Here is an 18,993-nt window from a genome sequence, read left to right as displayed (position 1 = left end):
AAAGTGGAATTTAAGTATCTACAATCTACCAAAATACACTAGTATGTAGACATCTATTTCAGATACGCATTTTGCCAACAGTGCATGACAAATATTGTCTGAAGTCTAACACCTTTGGCCACATAATGATTGACTGTTTGCTGATACTTTTCCTCTTTGTTTAAAATGAGAAGTCATTGAATTTTCCATGCCCCCTGGATATTCCAGTTTTCTCCCTTGTTCTGATTGTGCTTCCATATTGACTAAGACACAAGCACTCTATACACTTTAGATCAATGTGTGTGGGAAATGCATTGACAGATATACAGAAGTAATAGAACAGACAATCCCTTTGTGTTATTGATTCGACTCATTCAGATGCTTGTACAGAAAAAAATTATATTTCTAAATCTGTTAAAAGTGCTGATTTATCTCCAGCAGTTTTTACAGTTAAAACACATAAACAAGTGCTGCCTGGAATAGAACACACAGAATGCTAGTTCCAGAGGTAGAACAGTCCACATTGAGACAAATGATGACTCTATTTGTTATTGATTAGTTGGTTGGTGGTGTGTGCAGATAAAATAAAATGCCATTTTGGCTCCACACTTCATTAAGCCAAAAAACCTTTATCATCAAAGGAAATGTATAGAAAAGTAAGCTTATTTTTGAAACAGGTACCATATTTAATATGATAAGAACAACTTACGATAAACTAAGCCTCATTCAAGTGTTAAAGCAGAACTAAAGAGCCTGGCTGATCAGAATAGATTTAGCATGGGTGCAAAGTATTAAGCTTTTCAAGCGTTAAGCTCTACACTCAACCATCACAACTTTTGGAGAGACTTTAAAAAAAGCCTACCCTGCACTGAGGATCACTAATAATTAAAACTCATTTTGAGTGCAGTACGGTTCAGAACTATATATTCTTTAGTTCAGATTGGACGATTGTTAAAGCTTTATAATCCTGGTAAACTGTCAGCATAACTATTATGCAGTGCAAACACATCTACTAAAAGCACTCATCAGACACATTGATAAAGTGTTAACATACAGCACAGCTGCCGACAAGTCCTTAGCGACACAGCCATTCATCCAAACATGGTATGTGGCCTGGCAATGAACCCACTGTCTGAGTGCAGTGTTTGCACAGGTCTGACATGTGGAGAATGAGTACAGTACACGACTCAAAAGTATTTAACTCTTTCATATGTCCACAAATACATTTGTGAAAGTGTATAATCTAACTGCTCAGTTCATTACATATACACAATACTATACAATAAGTACATTAGAAACAGTCAGATAATCCAGAGCGACATACAGAATTGCTTCCATTAAATGATTAGATGTGGTCATTAAGAGACTCAAGTAGTTTTCAGTCTGAACATGGGCCTCCAGGATATTTAAGTGAGGTAATGACAAACGCTGGCAATTGTTTATCTATGTATATACCACCGCTGTATCCTGGTCTGGGTCACACTGGACGCAATGCAGTAACACACCCTAAGCAGGATGCCAATCCATCGCGGGGCCCCGGACATGGCCAATTTTGTCTGCTATTACCTGCATGTGTGTTTTAGGCTTAATACATCATAAAAAATATTATATTTTAGAGAGGTTCATTAAAAACCAGGAGTACCTTTCCTTGTAGAAATGTATATGTAGTGCAGCTTTGAAATGAATTTACAGTACTGAAAGAAATTATTTTCCTCTTTCTGATCTCTTTGATTCTTGCATTAACCGTGTGTCACAAATATTACTTATTTCAAATATTGAAACGGTTTGGCTTGAGACAAAAAAAACTAAATAAACACAGTACTGTCTTCAAATCTTTTAATTTACAGGAAAAAAGCATTATCCAACACTAACTGGCCCTATGTAAAAAAGTAATTTGTTCATGTAAACCCCCCAGGCTTGATTACTGCCAGTCCTGACGAGTCTTCACCTACTTTTATCAACTTCAAATCTTTTCAAAATGTTGGCCCATTTTGTTCACATAACTGCTTTAATTCACATAATAAAACTGGGGCCGGTAATAGCTCAGTGGTTAAGGTACTGGACTAGTAAACAGAAGGTTGCTGGTTCAAGCCCCACCACCACCAAGTTGCCACTGTTGGGTCCTTGAGCAAGGCCCTTAACCCTCAATTGCTCATCGTGTTCCGCTCATTGTGTAAGTTGCTTTGGATAAAAGCGTCTGCTAAATGCTGAAATGAAAATGTAAAACTTCTAAGCATAAATAGCTTGGTGGTATGGAGCTTTGCATGGCTCTCTATATGCGATAAGGCTCTGTGTGGGAACCCAAAACTGGCAGGTGATAAGAAGTGACTGCAGATTGAACATGTGTCTGAGGGGCAGTGTGGATGTTCCAGATCTCTTAAATCAGATCGAAGGTTGTGCAAGTGGCAGCGGATTTACAATCTGTAATTGGGAATGGCTGAAAAAATTCCTAGGATCCCTATTTGGGGATTTTAATAAATGGTGTACATGGGATGATACAAAATATATATATATATATACACACATACACAGTATATATATATATATATATATATATATATACAGTGTATCACAAAAGTGAGTACACCCCTCACATTTCTGCAGATATTTAAGTATATCTTTTCATGGGACAACACTGACAAAATGACACTTTGACACAATGAAAAGTAGTCTGTGTGCAGCTTATATAACAGTGTAAATTTATTCTTCCCTCAAAATAACTCAATATACAGCCATTAATGTCTAAACCACCGGCAACAAAAGTGAGTACACCCCTAAGAGACTACACCCCTAAATGTCCAAATCGAGCACTGCTTGTCATTTTCCCTCCAAAATGTCATGTGATTTGTTAGTGTTACTAGGTCTCAGGTGTGCATAGGGAGCAGGTGTGTTCAATTTAGTAGTACAGCTCTCACACTCTTTCATACTGGTCACTGAAAGTTCCAACATGGCACCTCATGGCAAAGAACTCTCTGAGGATCTTAAAAGACGAATTGTTGCGCTACATGAAGATGGCCAAGGCTACAAGAAGATTGCCAACACCCTGAAACTGAGCTGCAGCACAGTGGCCAAGATCATCCAGCGTTTTAAAAGAGCAGGGTCCACTCAGAACAGACCTCGCGTTGGTCGTCCAAAGAAGCTGAGTGCACGTGCTCAGCATCACATCCAACTGCTGTCTTTGAAAGATAGGCGCAGGAGTGCTGTCAGCATTGCTGCAGAGATTGAAAAGGTGGGGGGTCAGCCTGTCAGTGCTCAGACCATACGCCGCACACTACATCAAATTGGTCTGCATGGCTGTCACCCCAGAAGGAAGCCTCTTCTGAAGTCTCTACACAAGAAAGCCCGCAAACAGTTTGCTGAAGACATGTCAACAAAGGACATGGATTACTGGAACCATGTCCTATGGTCTGATGAGACCAAGATTAATTTGTTTGGTTCAGATGGTCTCAAGCATGTGTGGCGGCAATCAGGTGAGGAGTACAAAGATAAGTGTGTCATGCCTACAGTCAAGCATGGTGGTGGGAATGCCATGGTCTGGGGCTGCATGAGTGCAGCAGGTGTTGGAGAGTTACATTTCATTGAGGGACACATGAACTCCAATATGTACTGTGAAATACTGAAGCAGAGCATGATCCCCTCCCTCCGGAAACTGGGTCGCAGGGCAGTGTTCCAGCATGATAATGACCCCAAACACACCTCTAAGACGACCACTGCTTTATTGAAGAGGCTGAGGGTAAAGGTGATGGACTGGCCAAGCATGTCTCCAGACCTAAACCCAATAGAACATCTTTGGGGCATCCTCAAGCGGAAGGTGGAGGAGCGCAAAGTCTCGAATATCCGCCAGCTCCGTGATGTCGTCATGGAGGAGTGAAAAAGCATTCCAGTGGCAACCTGTGAAGCTCTGGTAAACTCCATGCCCAGGAGAGTTAAGGCAGTTCTGGGAAATAATGGTGGCCACACAAAATATTGACACTTCAGGAACTTTCACTAAGGGGTGTACTCACTTTTGTTGCCGGTGGTTTAGACATTAATGGCTGTATATTGAGTTATTTTGAGGGAAGATTAAATTTACACTGTTATATAAGCTGCACACAGACTACTTTTCATTGTGTCAAAGTGTCATTTTGTCAGTGTTGTCCCATGAAAAGATATACTTAAATATCTGCAGAAATGTGAGGGGTGTACTCACTTTTGTGATACACTGTATATATATATATATGATCCGACATCATTCTGATCGTGTCATTTTCTGCTCTCTAATAGCGCTCCAGCCGTTTTAACCCGCAACGCACCTAATGGGTAAATGTTCCAGCCAGCTTCCGGCATAGTGAGAAATGCTGTTATTTTATTTATTTAGTTTGCAGTGTCACACAGATAATGTGTCAATAAAACGCTTGATTGGCTTTCTAACGAATTAGTATTTTGGGAAAACACACGGTTATAAATGTAATAACATTTGTAAGTACAGAAGTTAAGGTAAACATTGGTTATGGATTTTTTGCTGTGTTTTGGATTTTGTGTGCCTGATTTATCGCGCGCTTTTGTTTTGCAATGAAAACAAAACGTATCAGTTTAAGCTTTTAACTGGTACCTAGAAAAGTAAAGGCACTAAGTAAAATGGCAAAATACAGTCGCTAATCTGTTGTTTTTTTATCTGAACTTACGCATTATTTGTTTGTCAGCTACATTTCCAGTATATGTTTTGTGTACATTATATTGACTCGTGACTTGACTCGGACTCTAGCCTAGACTCGTGACTCGACTCGGACTCTAGCCTAAAGACTCGTGACTTGACTCTGACTCTAGCCGAAAGACTTGTGACTTGACTCGGACTCTAGCCTAAAGACTTGTGACTTGACTCGGACTCTAGCCTAGACTCGTGACTTGACTCGGACTCTAGCCTAAAGACTCGTGACTTGACTCGGACTCTAGCCTAAAGACTCGTGACTTGACTCGGACTCTAGCCTAAAGACTCGTGACTCGACTCGGACTCTAGCCGAAAGACTTGTGACTTGACTCTGACTCTAGCCGAAAGACTTGTGACTTGACTCGGACTCTAGCCTAGACTCGTGACTTGACTCGGACTCTAGCCTAAAGACTCGTGACTTGACTCGGACTCTAGCCTAAAGACTCGTGACTTGACTCGGACTCTAGCCTTAAGACTCGCAACTTGACTCGGACTCGTATTTTGTGACTTCTGAACATCTCTGCATGGTAGGTGTCGCTTATAAGATAATCAATGAATGTACGTACCAGATAGGTGTACCTAATAAAGTGATTGGTGAGTGTGTATTTGACATTTACCATACCAAAGTGAGTTTAACTTAATTTTTATTTCTGAGATAAACTGAAACACTTAACTTTACATACTTACATTTAAAGAAATGTACCATTTAAACCATTTACAATATACTTTATAGGAGCCAGTGATAAGTTCCTAATACAATGTACAAAGGTTCCCTCATGTGGACAACTACATTAACTACAACATCAAGTAAAGCATTAGATCATACTTTGAGGGCAAAAAAATAGAGTAAATACAAAAATAGTTTGCTTCTAAACCGCTACTTATTTGGTTATTATGAGAGGCCGTGTAGGCCATAATTCTAAGTTGAATTCTCTCACACACACCATCATACTCTCTCACACACACCATCATACTCTCTCACACACCCCATCATACTCTCACACACACACCATCATACTCTCATACATGGTTTACTATACTCTTTCACATATACTACTATACCCTCTTACAACTATAATCACACTTTCTTTTATTTACTATTATACTCTCATACACACAGCACTATTCTCTCTTGCACATATAACTATAGCTACTTAAACATGCATTATGTGCTTTCATGATAATCTGTGTAAAAGAAAATATTAGTATATGTATGTAAGTTTGGTAGTCTGTGTAAGGGACGTTAACACTGTATGTAAAACAAAGATCTACTGTATGTGTAAGAGAATATTATTATATGTAAGCGTAATAAATAGTGTATGTGAATGCAAATAATCATGTTTATGGAACAGAATGATAGTGAATGTAAGACAGAATGATAGTGCATGTGAATAAGAATAGTTGTATGTGTGAGAGAGTTTGATGGTGTGTGTGTGTGAGAGTATGATAGTGTGTGTGAGAGAGTTTGATTGATACGGAAACGAGTTTGATTGAAACGGAAGTAATATTAAATTCTCAGTACCTGATTGGTGGAAGACGCGGGATTTCACAGACATGTCCCGCCTTCCTCATTATTACTGATAGGAGAGGATAGTGGACCGAGAGAGAATCAATGGAGCATCGGCCTGTTAACATTTTAAACTTTTCCACCGCTGCCACATCCATGTCAGAAATGTGGATTTAAACCCGACAGCCCGACAGGAGTCTAAACGCGGCCGCGGAGGAAGAGATGCGGTGAAGCTTTATATCCGAACCATCAGCCGAGTGCTGCGAGCTCCATATCAGACCCAACCACAGAGAGCAGCGGCTCCAGAGTCAGGGACAGGTGAGTTCACTAAACATGATTAAACTCATTTAGCTTCTGATAGAGTCGGGTTTAGATTGGGATATTTTATAAATATTCGTCTTTGTAAGGGACCGTCTGCAAATTACACGTTTTAAACGTTCTAGTAATGCCAAACTAAGTAAGTGAGTTCTCATAAAGCACATTTATAAGAAACTTTGTTTTGGAAGCTTTCTTAAAGAACAATAAATAAAATTACTTTATCGTTTTAATGGCTATAGTTGCTCCACATTAATGTGTCACTACATTCGAGTCGAATTACATGGAACTTTTGGACTCTTCCCTATGTAGGTCTTAATAAGTAAAATAAAATATAGATTCATTTTGTATACACAATCATAAACAAGCTGCTGCACATGGAAAGCTACAGACTTACAGTCTAACATTTCAAAATCTGTCTCAGTGCTCATTCTAACTTAGTCACTTGTACTATTAAAGTTTGTTATCTTTCTTTTATTACAGAAAATGTAATTCATTATAGATTGAGACCAAGCTCTCTTGAGTAACTGTTCTCTAAATATTTGATTGGGTGAATTGCTATAGACTGGTTTTGAAACTAAATTCAATTTTTGTGATTTCAGTATTGAACTTTTGATGGCATGAGGAAACAAACTGGTTTCACCAAAGTTGCACGAGGGCCAGAAACTAAATGGCTTCATGATTGACAATACATTTACATCAAAGGCAGTGTACATTAGACAATGACACATTTACGGTAAGTTATTTAAAAATAATGTAAGCAGTATGTTTATATTGCATATTATTAATAATAATAAGTAATTTGTAGCATTTAGATTTCATGGTTTGGCAATAGGCTAACCCCCAACATTTTCTAAATGCATTGTGTGTGTGTGTTTGTTTTGTTTGTTTTTAGTTTGTCACCACAGATTTAGAGGACAGTGGTGTGGAGGTTGACACGACAACAGCATCTAGTGACCACAGAAGTACCACACCAGTCATTGTATGACTACAAGGACTAAGGATACCTTAATCCACCTGAGTGACAGATTATTTGCTGTTGAGACTGTTCTGAAATATTTGGTTTCTGCATGCAACAATAAATAAGAAACATTTGTTTGCTTGGGACAAGATCTTTGTTAACCAGTATAATAGTGATTTCCTGACCTGTCCATAACTTGATAATAAATATCTAAATATTATATGGGGTGTCCTCGTGTTTTTTTTTTTTTTTTTTTTTTTTTTTTTTTTTTACATTACTGCATTGTTTCATTTATCAGAAATACATTATGACGTTTTAATTACTATCACAAATAACTCTAATAACCATAGCTAATTTGGAATGTGAACATTGTAAATTCTTTGGCCAGTTGCACACCCGTGATGGAAGGCATGTCCATTTGGGTCCAGCACCTGCAGCGCATGCCGGCGCTGTTTTCTGATGTTGCAAGACTGTTGTCCTCCTAGCACGTACCTTTCATCTGCATTTGGGGTGATTTGAAGAATCTTATTAACAATGTCAGCCAAAGTCGCAGACATTGCTGTATGCTCTCTCTCTCACACACACACACACGTCAGTTAACCAATTTGAAGTTGCTATTTGTGCCTGTATAATTTCCTCCTGATGATTCCAAAGCATACAGCTATTCTTTAGCAACGAATTTCAAGAGACAAACCGAAGGTAATTTGTTTATGTAGGATGACCAGTTCTGATTGTTGGAGGTAATCTTGGAGAAAATATATCCCTATGTCTAATTTCTACTGATCTTGAGTTTTCCTATACATTTTTTAGGGAACAAAAACATGCATAATGTGCCTCCAGTGCACCCAAACTTCATTGACTGTCACCTCCTTCTAACTGCGGGCTAATTAAAAGAAAGTAAAAAGTTGTCAGTGTTTATCCATTAAGCTCACAAAATAATATTTCCAGAATCATGCTGGTATGTCCCATGCTGTCAGTTTTCCTTTCAATGTTCTAAATGCATCTCATTGTGATGGACAAAAATAGTCAAACATGTCCTCCTCATTACCATTTATTTCCACAAACCAAAGTGACCTTGTAAAAAAGGTAGAAAGTAGAAATATCATGGCTAGTTCAACAAAGCTCAACAAAAGTGTAGTCATTGTTAAAAGGTCTGCTGCCAGATTTAAATGTTTTTTGTAGACCAATTTATGTGCAGGCTCTGTTCTTACAGCTGTAAGCCAATCTGACTTCCTGTCCTCCTTCCTGGCCTCCTTTTAACACCTTGATGGTGTGTGAGAGAGTATGATGGTGTGTGTGAGAGAGTATGATGGTGTGTGTGAGAGAGTATGATGGTGTGTGTGAGAGAGTATGATAGTGTGTGTGAGAGAGTATGATAGTGTGTGTGCGAGAGTATGATAGTGTGTGTGAGAAAGTATGATGGTGTGTGTGTGAGAGAGTATGATAGTGTGTGTGAGAGAGTATGATGGTGTGTGTGAGAGAGTATGATGGTGTGTGTGAGAGAGTATGATGGTGTGTGTGAGAGAGTATGATGGTGTGTGTGAGAGAGTATGATGGTGTGTGTGAGAGAGTATGATAGTGTGTGTGAGAGAATTCATCTCAGAATTATGGCCTACACGGCCTCTCATAGGTTATTGCCCGTTTTTACCTAATAGACGTGAAACTGCCTGTTCAAGGCTGTAAGGAATGCAATTAAAACATATTGGCTCATATATGTACAGTATTTAGATCTTATCGCATGTCAGCAGGAACCAGTCCTTTCTACACTATACACAATACAGAACCATTAAGAAGTTTGGAAACACATTCTGGATCCTTAAGAATGTTAAGTTCAAAGGCTTAATGCCTAAATGATCCATAAATCAGAATAAATCCAAATTATGTAGTCATGTTAATTATGTGGAATATATAAAAATATTCAAGCTCTTGGTATAGATGTAAGGACTAAATAAAATGAATACCAGTCTAAATGTTAAGATTGTGCAAAACTGTGGAAACTGTACTTTGATTTAATGTGCAATATAGCATTAATTACTGCATTGTTCCAAATGTGACATCACTCACATCTTCACTCATATTAGTAAATTAAGTAAAACCTTCTATAAGCAAAGTGTTACCCTGGTAACACAAGAAACTTAATCCTTGTTGCAATGTAAAGCTGAAAATTGGTCAATCCTCATGGTTTATTTTATTTAGCCATGTCCAACGTGCAATTCTTGTTCTTCTAGCTTTATACATGTAATTTACCATCCCAAATTAATTTAAACCTAATTTGGTTGTACACAAAGTTTAATACATTCAGAATCTGTCATTCCAATCTGAACCATCTAATCCATCTGAGCCTTCTGACTTCAAACCATGCAGCTACAGTTTTACCAAATCATTTACTGAATCATTTAAACCTTAACCGGTAGACTGGAATAGTAAGTGCTTCATCCATTTTGGATCAACTGTGTAACAAAATTCCTTTTCAAAGGTCAACACAGGAGAGCATTTGCACTATTAGCCGTTACTGCAAATTCACATGTTCCACATATGTTAAAAACTGATTTTCTCATTTCTTTAGCAAACTATATAAAGCTTGAGGTTGGAGGTGCAGCGTTGCGTCAAATACTATTGAAATTAATGTAATTTTACAGTTGAAATTTTGTATTGCAAATAAATGTGACTGGGGTTTAAGGCTTTATTACAGTTATCTTAAATGTGGCACAATTCACCTGCAATATATTAAGAAAAGACTACTGCTTTCAGTCATGATTTATTGAAGCTATGAAGGAAAATCTATTAATTCTAATAAAATACTTCATTTTTTATCCCTTTTAAATTGTGTGTGCTACCATTGTTTAGACATTTTAACTTAAATGCCAAGAAATTGTTATTCTGTACAGGCAAAAAATTGTAAAGACATTTTAAGCTTTCAAGTTATTATTTTGTTGTTTAATAAGTTACTTTATAAGTGACAATGACCAGCTACACTACAACTACCACCGTCTCCCTTTTTTGTAGTATTGGAATTTAAACCAACCTTTACAGCATCTAAATTTAAGCAACTGGTCATTAAATCTCTAAGTCAGTCTATTGCTTGGCACCTTACCTAATTACAGGGTTGTCATTGGCTAGATGGGGAAAGGTCAGGGGAAAGATCAGCCTTAAAATCTTTGAGTGACGCAGAGCGATCGGAAACAGATGAGAAGAGATGATCGTGGTCCATGATAGCAAGCTGGTCCTCAGATCTCTCTTTCTTGAGATAAAATATCTTCCTCAGCTTCTTTAACTGCTGAAGCTCACACAACGTTTCCAGAACCAACAGCATGGCAATTAGTCCCATTAAAAGATACACTGAAGGAAAAAACAGACATGTACGGAAACACTGTTAGGGTTAATCTTGTCACTAAATGTATTTTTAAATGATAAAGGGTTAAAATGTCATGTTCCCAGGTGTTGTGTGTTACCAACACTAACTGCTGCACCATACTGCTGCCTCAAAAATGCACAGGGATTAAGTTTTTTTTATTTTATTAACTGTGGCAAAACAATAACATCTGTCATTATGTTTTTACAGATCACTTGAAGACAAAAGTAGGCTGTTTCAGAGGCTGTTATTTGTTCTGTGTCAAGAAATAAAGCAATAAAATATTCTCTTGAGACAAGTACAGCAACAGCAGAAGACTTAGTAGTGTTGCCAGGTTGCTGCTGTGGCAAGACCAGACATGCTTCAAAATACATTTATATGACACTATGCTGTCCAAATTATTGTTGGACTGTTAACACCAGTGCTAAGCAGTTAACGCTAATGAATAAACAATAACCAAAAAATAAAAATAAATCAGTGTTTGCAAAAAACACAGACACCTACAGTAATTTTGAATATTTACTGTTGTCACTGTAAAAAAATCTGTAAAAAACATTTCTGTCGAAGGCTAAAACTATCAATTAGAAAACAGATCAAATAAACTTTGCTTACATGACATGACAAATGTAATAGAAAATCCATTTATTTAGGGGTCACTATAATTTTCTTTACATTTTAAAGGTTGTTTATTTATTTCACACTTACCAGTAATCCCCAATTTATACAGCTGCCTGAACTTCTGGTTGTAGCCCTCTCCTGGTACATAGTCACCCAGTCCAATAGTGCTGAGTGAGATAAAGCAGAAGTAGAAAGACTCCAGGAAGTTCCAATCATCCTCCAGTGCAGAGAACACAGCAGCAGGGATGAAAAAGAAGCAGGAGACAGTGATGATGGTTAGCACAAATGCGTGCACCCCTGCCACTAAAGCCTTTGACAGACCCCAGCGGCTCTGCACAAAGGCCACAGGTCGGCGAGTAGTGAACACCATTATCCTCTGCACCACTGCTGTAAGGAATAGAAGTGTGAATGGGATTCCAACCACGGAGTAGAATATGCAGAAGGCTTTGCCCTCATCTGACAGAGGTACTGTGTGTCCATACCCTAAAAAGAGAAAAGGTTTAGACTCACTAAGATACATACTTTTAACCAGCATAATACAGTGCATATATTCTACATGGAGAAAAGTATTAGGATACTGTTCTCATTAGTTGGTTTAGCTACCTCATACATTTGTTGCTAACAAGTGGATAGAATCACCTGTGCAGCCACGCTGTCTTTATAGATGAGTATTGGCTATACTAAGGCCTCAGTGACATTACATGACATGCTGTTTTGTTAGAGCTTCCTCAGTGAACTGGATGAGTTATTATTGATAAGTAAAAAAGTTAACCACAACAAGACATGAAATAAGCCTAACATGGTGCAAATCTAAGTACCAAGTAAAGCACACTGCCAGTACAGTGTTTATGTACAATATCTGGCAGTCTAGTGGATGAATCTGTATTTTGAGCCACTCTGTGTGCCCATTTACTGTAGATCTTAAAAGGAGCAAACCCTGTGCCCCATCAATGTCACTTTCCACAAGAGAACAACTGCATCTCACCATATGGCTAGGAACTGCAACTTATCAAATTGCCTTTTGTTGTTTACAAAAGCCTATTCTTAGGATATATATTTTATTTATATGTTTCTGGATGTCAAGACAGTTCAGCTAGAACAAATCAATTACTGCAGCTTTAAAGCCTTGCTCAAGGTCGCAGCACTATAATGTCTCTTAAGAATCTGCAGCTATGCAGCAGTCAGGTATAAGATCAATTTCACTCAATGTCACTTAATTCTAAATGCTATTTTTATACATTAGCATATTATTGGGGATTCTTCTATAAAAATACTCTTTAGTTCAGGCTATAGGACAAAGCTTATTATATGTGGGGTAAAAAAAACAGAACAAGGTTATTTCCAGGGCAGTGTCTATGGATACCATTCTCTGGCCCTATTCTGGATTAGGTTACTTTAGACCATGAAACAATATACCAAGTTCTCCTTTACTCACCCTTCATCACAGCTGCAGAGCAGTACACTGCTAGCATAATGCCTGCACTGACCACTGAGAATCATTTTGTAATAATAAAAGATTTAGTATTAGGACTTCATGTCCTAGGTAACAGGGCATAGATATAGCAATTGATGTGACCTAGTACCTAGAGAGGCCAGATATGCTAATTAATTGCACCACTTTTATTGTAGTACACCCCAAATGTTTATTATAAGGATGTCCACAATGAGCCAAAAGAGGAAAAGTTAAAACTTATATATGTGAAAGAGACTATTCATGTTGTTTTGGCTCACTAAAATAGTAGTGAAAACAATAAATAGTTCAGGAAAGATCCAAGAGATAAATAAATAAATAAAAAGGTATTACGTAAAGTGTAGCAGAAAAGAAGCAACTATTCAAACAAAAGGCCAAGAAGCATGTTGCACTAAAACCACACCTTACAGACAAAAGACAAAAACAAATACGTAAGTACACTATTGCAAGAGTTCTTTAACTGGTAGAAGTCTTTCATGAAGCTTATTTGTTGCATCACAATGTTTTTGCATGGTAATTTGATCTATAAAGAGCAATTTTAACATGATCAACACTCTAAAAATAATAACCGTTCTTTGTACCTCCATAGGGTTTGTTGGTTGGTAAACAGTTTTGAACAGAACCATTTATACAGCTGATGTATATCTAAAACTGTTGAGAATCCAAAGTCTTATATTTTTGAGATAATGCTATTTTAAGAATGCATTAATTAGATTTGTGACTGATACTGGCCTAAATTCTAGATCAAACCAGATAATGTATTAATCTTTATTTTACAGTACCTCAAGGTGAACTGACACAGGCTGTCAACATAAGTATAGAACCCAAAGAATTGTTAAGAATGTAAGCAAATCATTCGTCATGTAAGATCTGACAGTAGATTCTTTCATGTTTGAGATGACACCCAAACCAAAGGGAATGGTCTGTCAGTCTGAACCAACTGCACTTCTTGGTTAACTCTTAAGGTTTTCTATCACTGGAGTTGTGGCTATTTCAGTATTTAAATTTGCCACTGTTGGTGGCAAGAATGTTAGTGTTATGGCCTCCTTGGAACTGGCTTTCAGCAAACCTAATGTTAAATATTTTCACTGCTGCACCCTGCCCCATCCTGTGTGCTTTGTAGAGCCTTGGGTGCATGTTTATTAAACCTAACTGATGTATGCTCTGTTAAAGTAAATAGTCTAGGCATATTTTTGCATGGCAGTTTACAGAAGCATAGTAAATGCCTAAGTATTGCAGGTCATAATATGTTTTATTAGAAAAGCCAGTGAAATCTCTCAAATAGCTTTATTTGGCCACTGGACTTCATACAAGCCTGAAAGGAATGACACTTTAAATAATTAACAGTTACAGGCGGGACCATTTTTATCTGAAGAATACAACATCCAAAAGGCACAAATATTTCTTGGTTGGACTAATTCCACTTTCATTAAAAGACAACTAAAATAAGCTCCATGTTGCGTGAAATAGCTAAACCATAAAGTTGCTTGTAAAGACTATGACCTTTTAGGATGTTAGCAGGAACCTCTTGTTCTAAAAAATATACATGTTGAAAAGCACTAAAGGAGAACATTCATTCGGTAATGGCATTAAGCAGACTCTTTTATCCAAAGCGACCTACAGTTGTAACAGAATTCTATGCAAGCAACTGACGGTTAAGGGCCTTGCTTACTAACCCAATACCCTAACCCAATAACTGTGCTACCCAAGATTGTACCCATTAATTAAACATGGGGGGAGACCAAATCATTGAGGAGGGTTGGGGTCCTGCCTTTCTAAAACAATCCTGCCATATAAAAAACCGGGAACACTGATTGATCCTAACATTACACAAAGCTAGTGAGTGAAATATGTTAATTTTAGATTAGCATATATGGGGGGTACATTTTGAGCATATCTAAATATTTGGGGAATGTGCCCCCCTCCACCAGTGTATACTGAATAGAATGCTTTTATTTGTCATATATACATATACAGGTGAACAGTACAATGAAATTCTTTCTTCGCCTATCCCAGCTTTGGAAGCTGAGATCAGAGTGCAGGTCAGCCATTGTTCGGCACCGCTGGAGCAGAGAGGTTTAAGGGCCTTGCTCAAGGGCCCAACATTAGCTGCATGGCAGAGCTGGGACTCAAACTCTCAACCTTTCAGTTGATAGTTCAAAGCCCTACCCACTAGGCCACCACTGTGATTACGGCCTGGGGGCTACCACTGCACTAAAGAGAACAGAGGTCATATATTATGTCCCCATGAAACAGTCCAGCTCTACAAAGTTCTGGTGACTAAGAAATACAGACAGAAGATAAATTGATAGTAAATGTGTTGGCAGAGGCCTAAAGAGAACCAAACTCCAAGATGTTAATTACGTAAAGCAAGTAGTAATGTGTTCTCTCAACAAACAGCAAGTGTTTACAAGGTCAGGGTCTGATAGAAGAGGTCAGGGTCTGATAGAAGAGGTCAGGGAATGCTGAATGGTTGATGTCTGACTCACCTGTGGTCGACAGCACCGTGCTCGCGAAAAACAGCGCTGAGGTAAAATCCCAGTTCCAGTTGGTTAAGTTGTTTTTTAAAACCGATACACCGTAATTATTCGCTTCTAGCGCTTTAACCAAAAATTCCTCCAGTCTCTCCTCGGATAAACATTCATTCTCGCGGAGAAACTGTTCTTTGGTGGCGCTGAGCTGTTGGCGGAGCTCTCGTTCGTACGGTAATTCCACCTGAGAGAAAACTACAGCCCCCAAAACTAGATAGAAAAAATAGGCGAGAAGCAGCAGCAAAAAATACCACGTCGACCTGTTTCCTTCGATCAGACGCATGCAGCAGTTTCCGGAAAAACACTTGAGCATTTTCACCGACCGACTGATACAAAACCCGGTGTTTTACCGTCTCGACTTCTTTCACACCACCCAAATAGAGCTGAAATGCGGGCTTTACTCGTTTAACGTTTTATCACCGGCTTTACCTGAGCTCGTTCAGCTAACGCCGAGGTGATGTGAGCAGGGCTGAGAACACTGAGCGCGCGTGGTGTCACGTCAGCGCGTGCAGGTTCAGCCCACAGTACAATCAGGGCGCGTCCCCGTACCTCACAATCACTGCCTGTACTGTGTGTTTACACTCCAAACTTATAGTAGCACTAATAACGACACTTTACATTCAAAACCTTCGTGTACAACATAAAGAGAACTGTCTCCACCCCAAAGAGATGCTGTTACACTGGACTGGTTCAACTCGTTTGGCAAGATTTTTACACCACAGATTAAAAATGAGAGAAAGACTTACGTCATTAGGGCAGGGTTCCGGATTTCACACCAGTACAGATCCATTTTTAGGAGAACACATCCAGTCTGGTTTTCACATTTCAAATGTCTGTGTCGATGTGTTTAAAATGGATGGATGCTGGATCAGTTTAAACGTATTGAAAAACATGCAATTGGTTTAATCTAACCAAAAGATTTTTGATTCATCTAATAAGTGCTAAAGCTTGTCAAGTCAAATCAAATTTATTTGTATAGCTATGTTTACAATGGACATTGTCTCAAAGCAACTTTACAGAATCCAGGACCACCAGACCAAAAACCCCTGTTAAGCAAGCCAAGTGAGACAGTGGCAAGGAAAAACTCCCCTAAAAATACAGGACGAAACCTTGAGAGGAACCAGACTCAATCAGGACCCCCATCCTCTTTGGGTGGCCTGGAGGATAAATTGAATAAATAGGATCTACACAAATCATACATACACAAAGTTAAATTGAACTAAAAATTGAGCTAGCAATAATAATAATAATAATAATAATAATAATAATAATATGTAAACAATTGGAGTTCTTCATTATTCTGTACCGTCTGTGATAAAGTCTGTAGTGAGTTCTTAACATTTCTGGTGCAAACACACCAGGTTCCAAACATATCTAGCAGAAGCCACATTGTTGGCATGGCAGTCTCAACATGTAGGCTTCCACCTCGGGTGGGTAAACAGGTGTGATTCTATACTTAATAAATCAACAACTTTAGGAACTCAGCGTTAACTCAGTTAACATAATTACATTTGAGATGATGATGATTATTATTAATTATAATAATAATACAATCATTTATAATACTAACACTAGGGTGGCACAGTGGCACAAGGGGCCTAGTTGTGATTACCCGGACAGCAAGGGTCCTTTCTGTGTGAAGTTTGCATGTTCCCCCTGTGCCTTGTGGGTTTCCCCCAGGTGCTTCGATTTCCTCCCACAAGTCCAAATACAGTGTATCACAAAAGTGAGTACACCCCTCACATTTCTGCAGATATTTAAGTATATCTTTTCATGGGACAACACTGACAAAATGACACTTTGACACAATGAAAAGTAGTCTGTGTGCAGCTTATATAACAGTTTAAATGTATTCTTCCCTCAAAATAACTCAATATACAGCCATTAATGTCTAAACCACCGGCAACAAAAGTCAGTACACCCCTAAGAGACTACACCCCTAAATGTCCAAATTGAGCACTGCTTGTCATTTTCCCTCCAAAATGTCATGTGATTTGTTAGTGTTACTAGGTCTCAGGTGTGCATAGGGAGCAGGTGTGTTCAATTTAGTAGTACAGCTCTCACACTCTCTCATGCTGGTCACTGAAAGTTCCAACATGGCACCTCATGGCAAAGAACTCTCTGAGGATCTTAAAAGACGAATTGTTGCGCTACATGAAGATGGCCAAGGCTACAAGAAGATTGCCAACACCCTGAAACTGAGCTGCAGCACAGTGGCCAAGATCATCCAGCGTTTTAAAAGAGCAGGGTCCACTCAGAACAGACCTCGCATTGGTCGTCCAAAGAAGCTGAGTGCACGTGCTCAGCGTCACATCCAACTGCTGTCTTTGAAAGATAGGCGCAGGAGTGCTGTCAGCATTGCTGCAGAGATTGAAAAGGTGGGGGGTCAGCCTGTCAGTGCTCAGACCATACGCCGCACACTACATCAAATTGGTCTGCATGGCTGTCACCCCAGAAGGAAGCCTCTTCTGAAGTCTCTACACAAGAAAGCCCGCAAGCAGTTTGCTGAAGACATGTCAACAAAGGACATGGATTACTGGAACCATGTCCTATGGTCTGATGAGACCAAGATTAATTTGTTTGGTTCAGATGTTCTCAAGCATGTGTGGCGGCAATCAGGTGAGGAGTACAAAGATAAGTGTGTCATGCCTACAGTCAAGCATGGTGGTGGGAATACCATGGTCTGGGGCTGCATGAGTGCAGCAGTTGTTGGGGAGTTACATTTCATTGAGGGACGCATGAACTCCAATATGTACTGTGAAATACTGAAGCAGAGCATGATCCCCTCCCTCCGGAAACTGGGTCGCAGGGGAGTGTTCCAGCATGATAATGACCCCAAACACACCTCTAAGACGGCCACTGCTTTATTGAAGAGGCTGAGTGTAAAGGTGATGGACTGGCCAAGCATGTCTCCAGACCTAAACCCAATAGAACATCTTTGGGGCATCCTCAAGCGGAAGGTGGAGGAGCGCAAAGTCTCGAATATCCGCCAGCTCCGTGATGTCGTCATGGAGGAGTGGAAAAGCATTCCAGTGGCAACCTGTGAAGCTCTGGTAAACTCCATGCCCAGGAGAGTTAAGGCAGTTCTGGGAAATAATGGTGGCCACACAAAATATTGACACTTCAGGAACTTTCACTAAGGGGTGTACTCACTTTTGTTGCCGGTGGTTTAGACATTAATGGCTGTATATTGAGTTATTTTGAGGGAAGAATAAATTTACACTGTTATATAAGCTGCACACAGACTACTTTTCATTGTGTCAAAGTGTCATTTTGTCAGTGTTGTCCCATGAAAAGATATACTGAAATATCTGCAGAAATGTGAGGGGTGTACTCACTTTTGTGATACACTGTACATGCAGTCAGACCAATTGGAGCAACTAAACATTGCCCTGTGTGTGTGTCCTGTGATGGACTGACAACCTGACCAGAGGTGTTTTATAGTGAATCAGACCCACTGCCACCCTAACCAGGATAAAGCAGAGGTGAAAACAGACAGTGAATGAATACAAAATATTGTAATAATAAGAGAAATCACACTATTCTGGTTTATTCACTATTGGGTACAGGCC

At 39.0% G+C, this 18,993-nt stretch overlaps 1 protein-coding gene and 1 long non-coding RNA gene across 3 annotated transcripts; one reads left to right on the top strand and one right to left on the bottom strand.

The window, feature by feature from the left end:
* Positions 1-6,121: 6,121 nt before the first annotated feature.
* On the top strand, positions 6,122-7,669 carry LOC134321326 (uncharacterized). Of its 2 annotated transcripts, XR_010013838.1 has the most exons (3): positions 6,122-6,491; positions 7,091-7,224; positions 7,384-7,669. It is a non-coding gene; the product is annotated as an uncharacterized LOC134321326 (long non-coding RNA). The 2 variants fall into 2 exon arrangements; XR_010013837.1 differs by lacking the exon at positions 6,122-6,491 and having other exon boundaries at positions 6,498-7,224.
* A 2,533-nt stretch (positions 7,670-10,202) lies between these two features.
* kcnk1a (potassium channel, subfamily K, member 1a) lies at positions 10,203-15,808 on the bottom strand. Its single transcript, XM_063003737.1, has 3 exons — positions 15,380-15,808; positions 11,507-11,902; positions 10,203-10,788 (listed from the first exon to the last, which is right to left on the bottom strand). Exons 1-3 carry the CDS (start codon positions 15,732-15,734, stop codon positions 10,559-10,561), a joined length of 981 nt encoding a protein of 326 aa, XP_062859807.1. The 5' UTR covers positions 15,735-15,808; the 3' UTR covers positions 10,203-10,558.
* Positions 15,809-18,993: the final 3,185 nt, after the last annotated feature.

Source organism: Trichomycterus rosablanca, chromosome 10, assembly GCF_030014385.1.
Source record: "Trichomycterus rosablanca isolate fTriRos1 chromosome 10, fTriRos1.hap1, whole genome shotgun sequence".
Taxonomy (NCBI): Eukaryota; Metazoa; Chordata; class Actinopteri; order Siluriformes; family Trichomycteridae; genus Trichomycterus; species Trichomycterus rosablanca.
The sequence above is the reverse complement of the archived record's forward strand: the minus strand, read 5'-3'. Positions and strand labels throughout refer to the sequence as shown.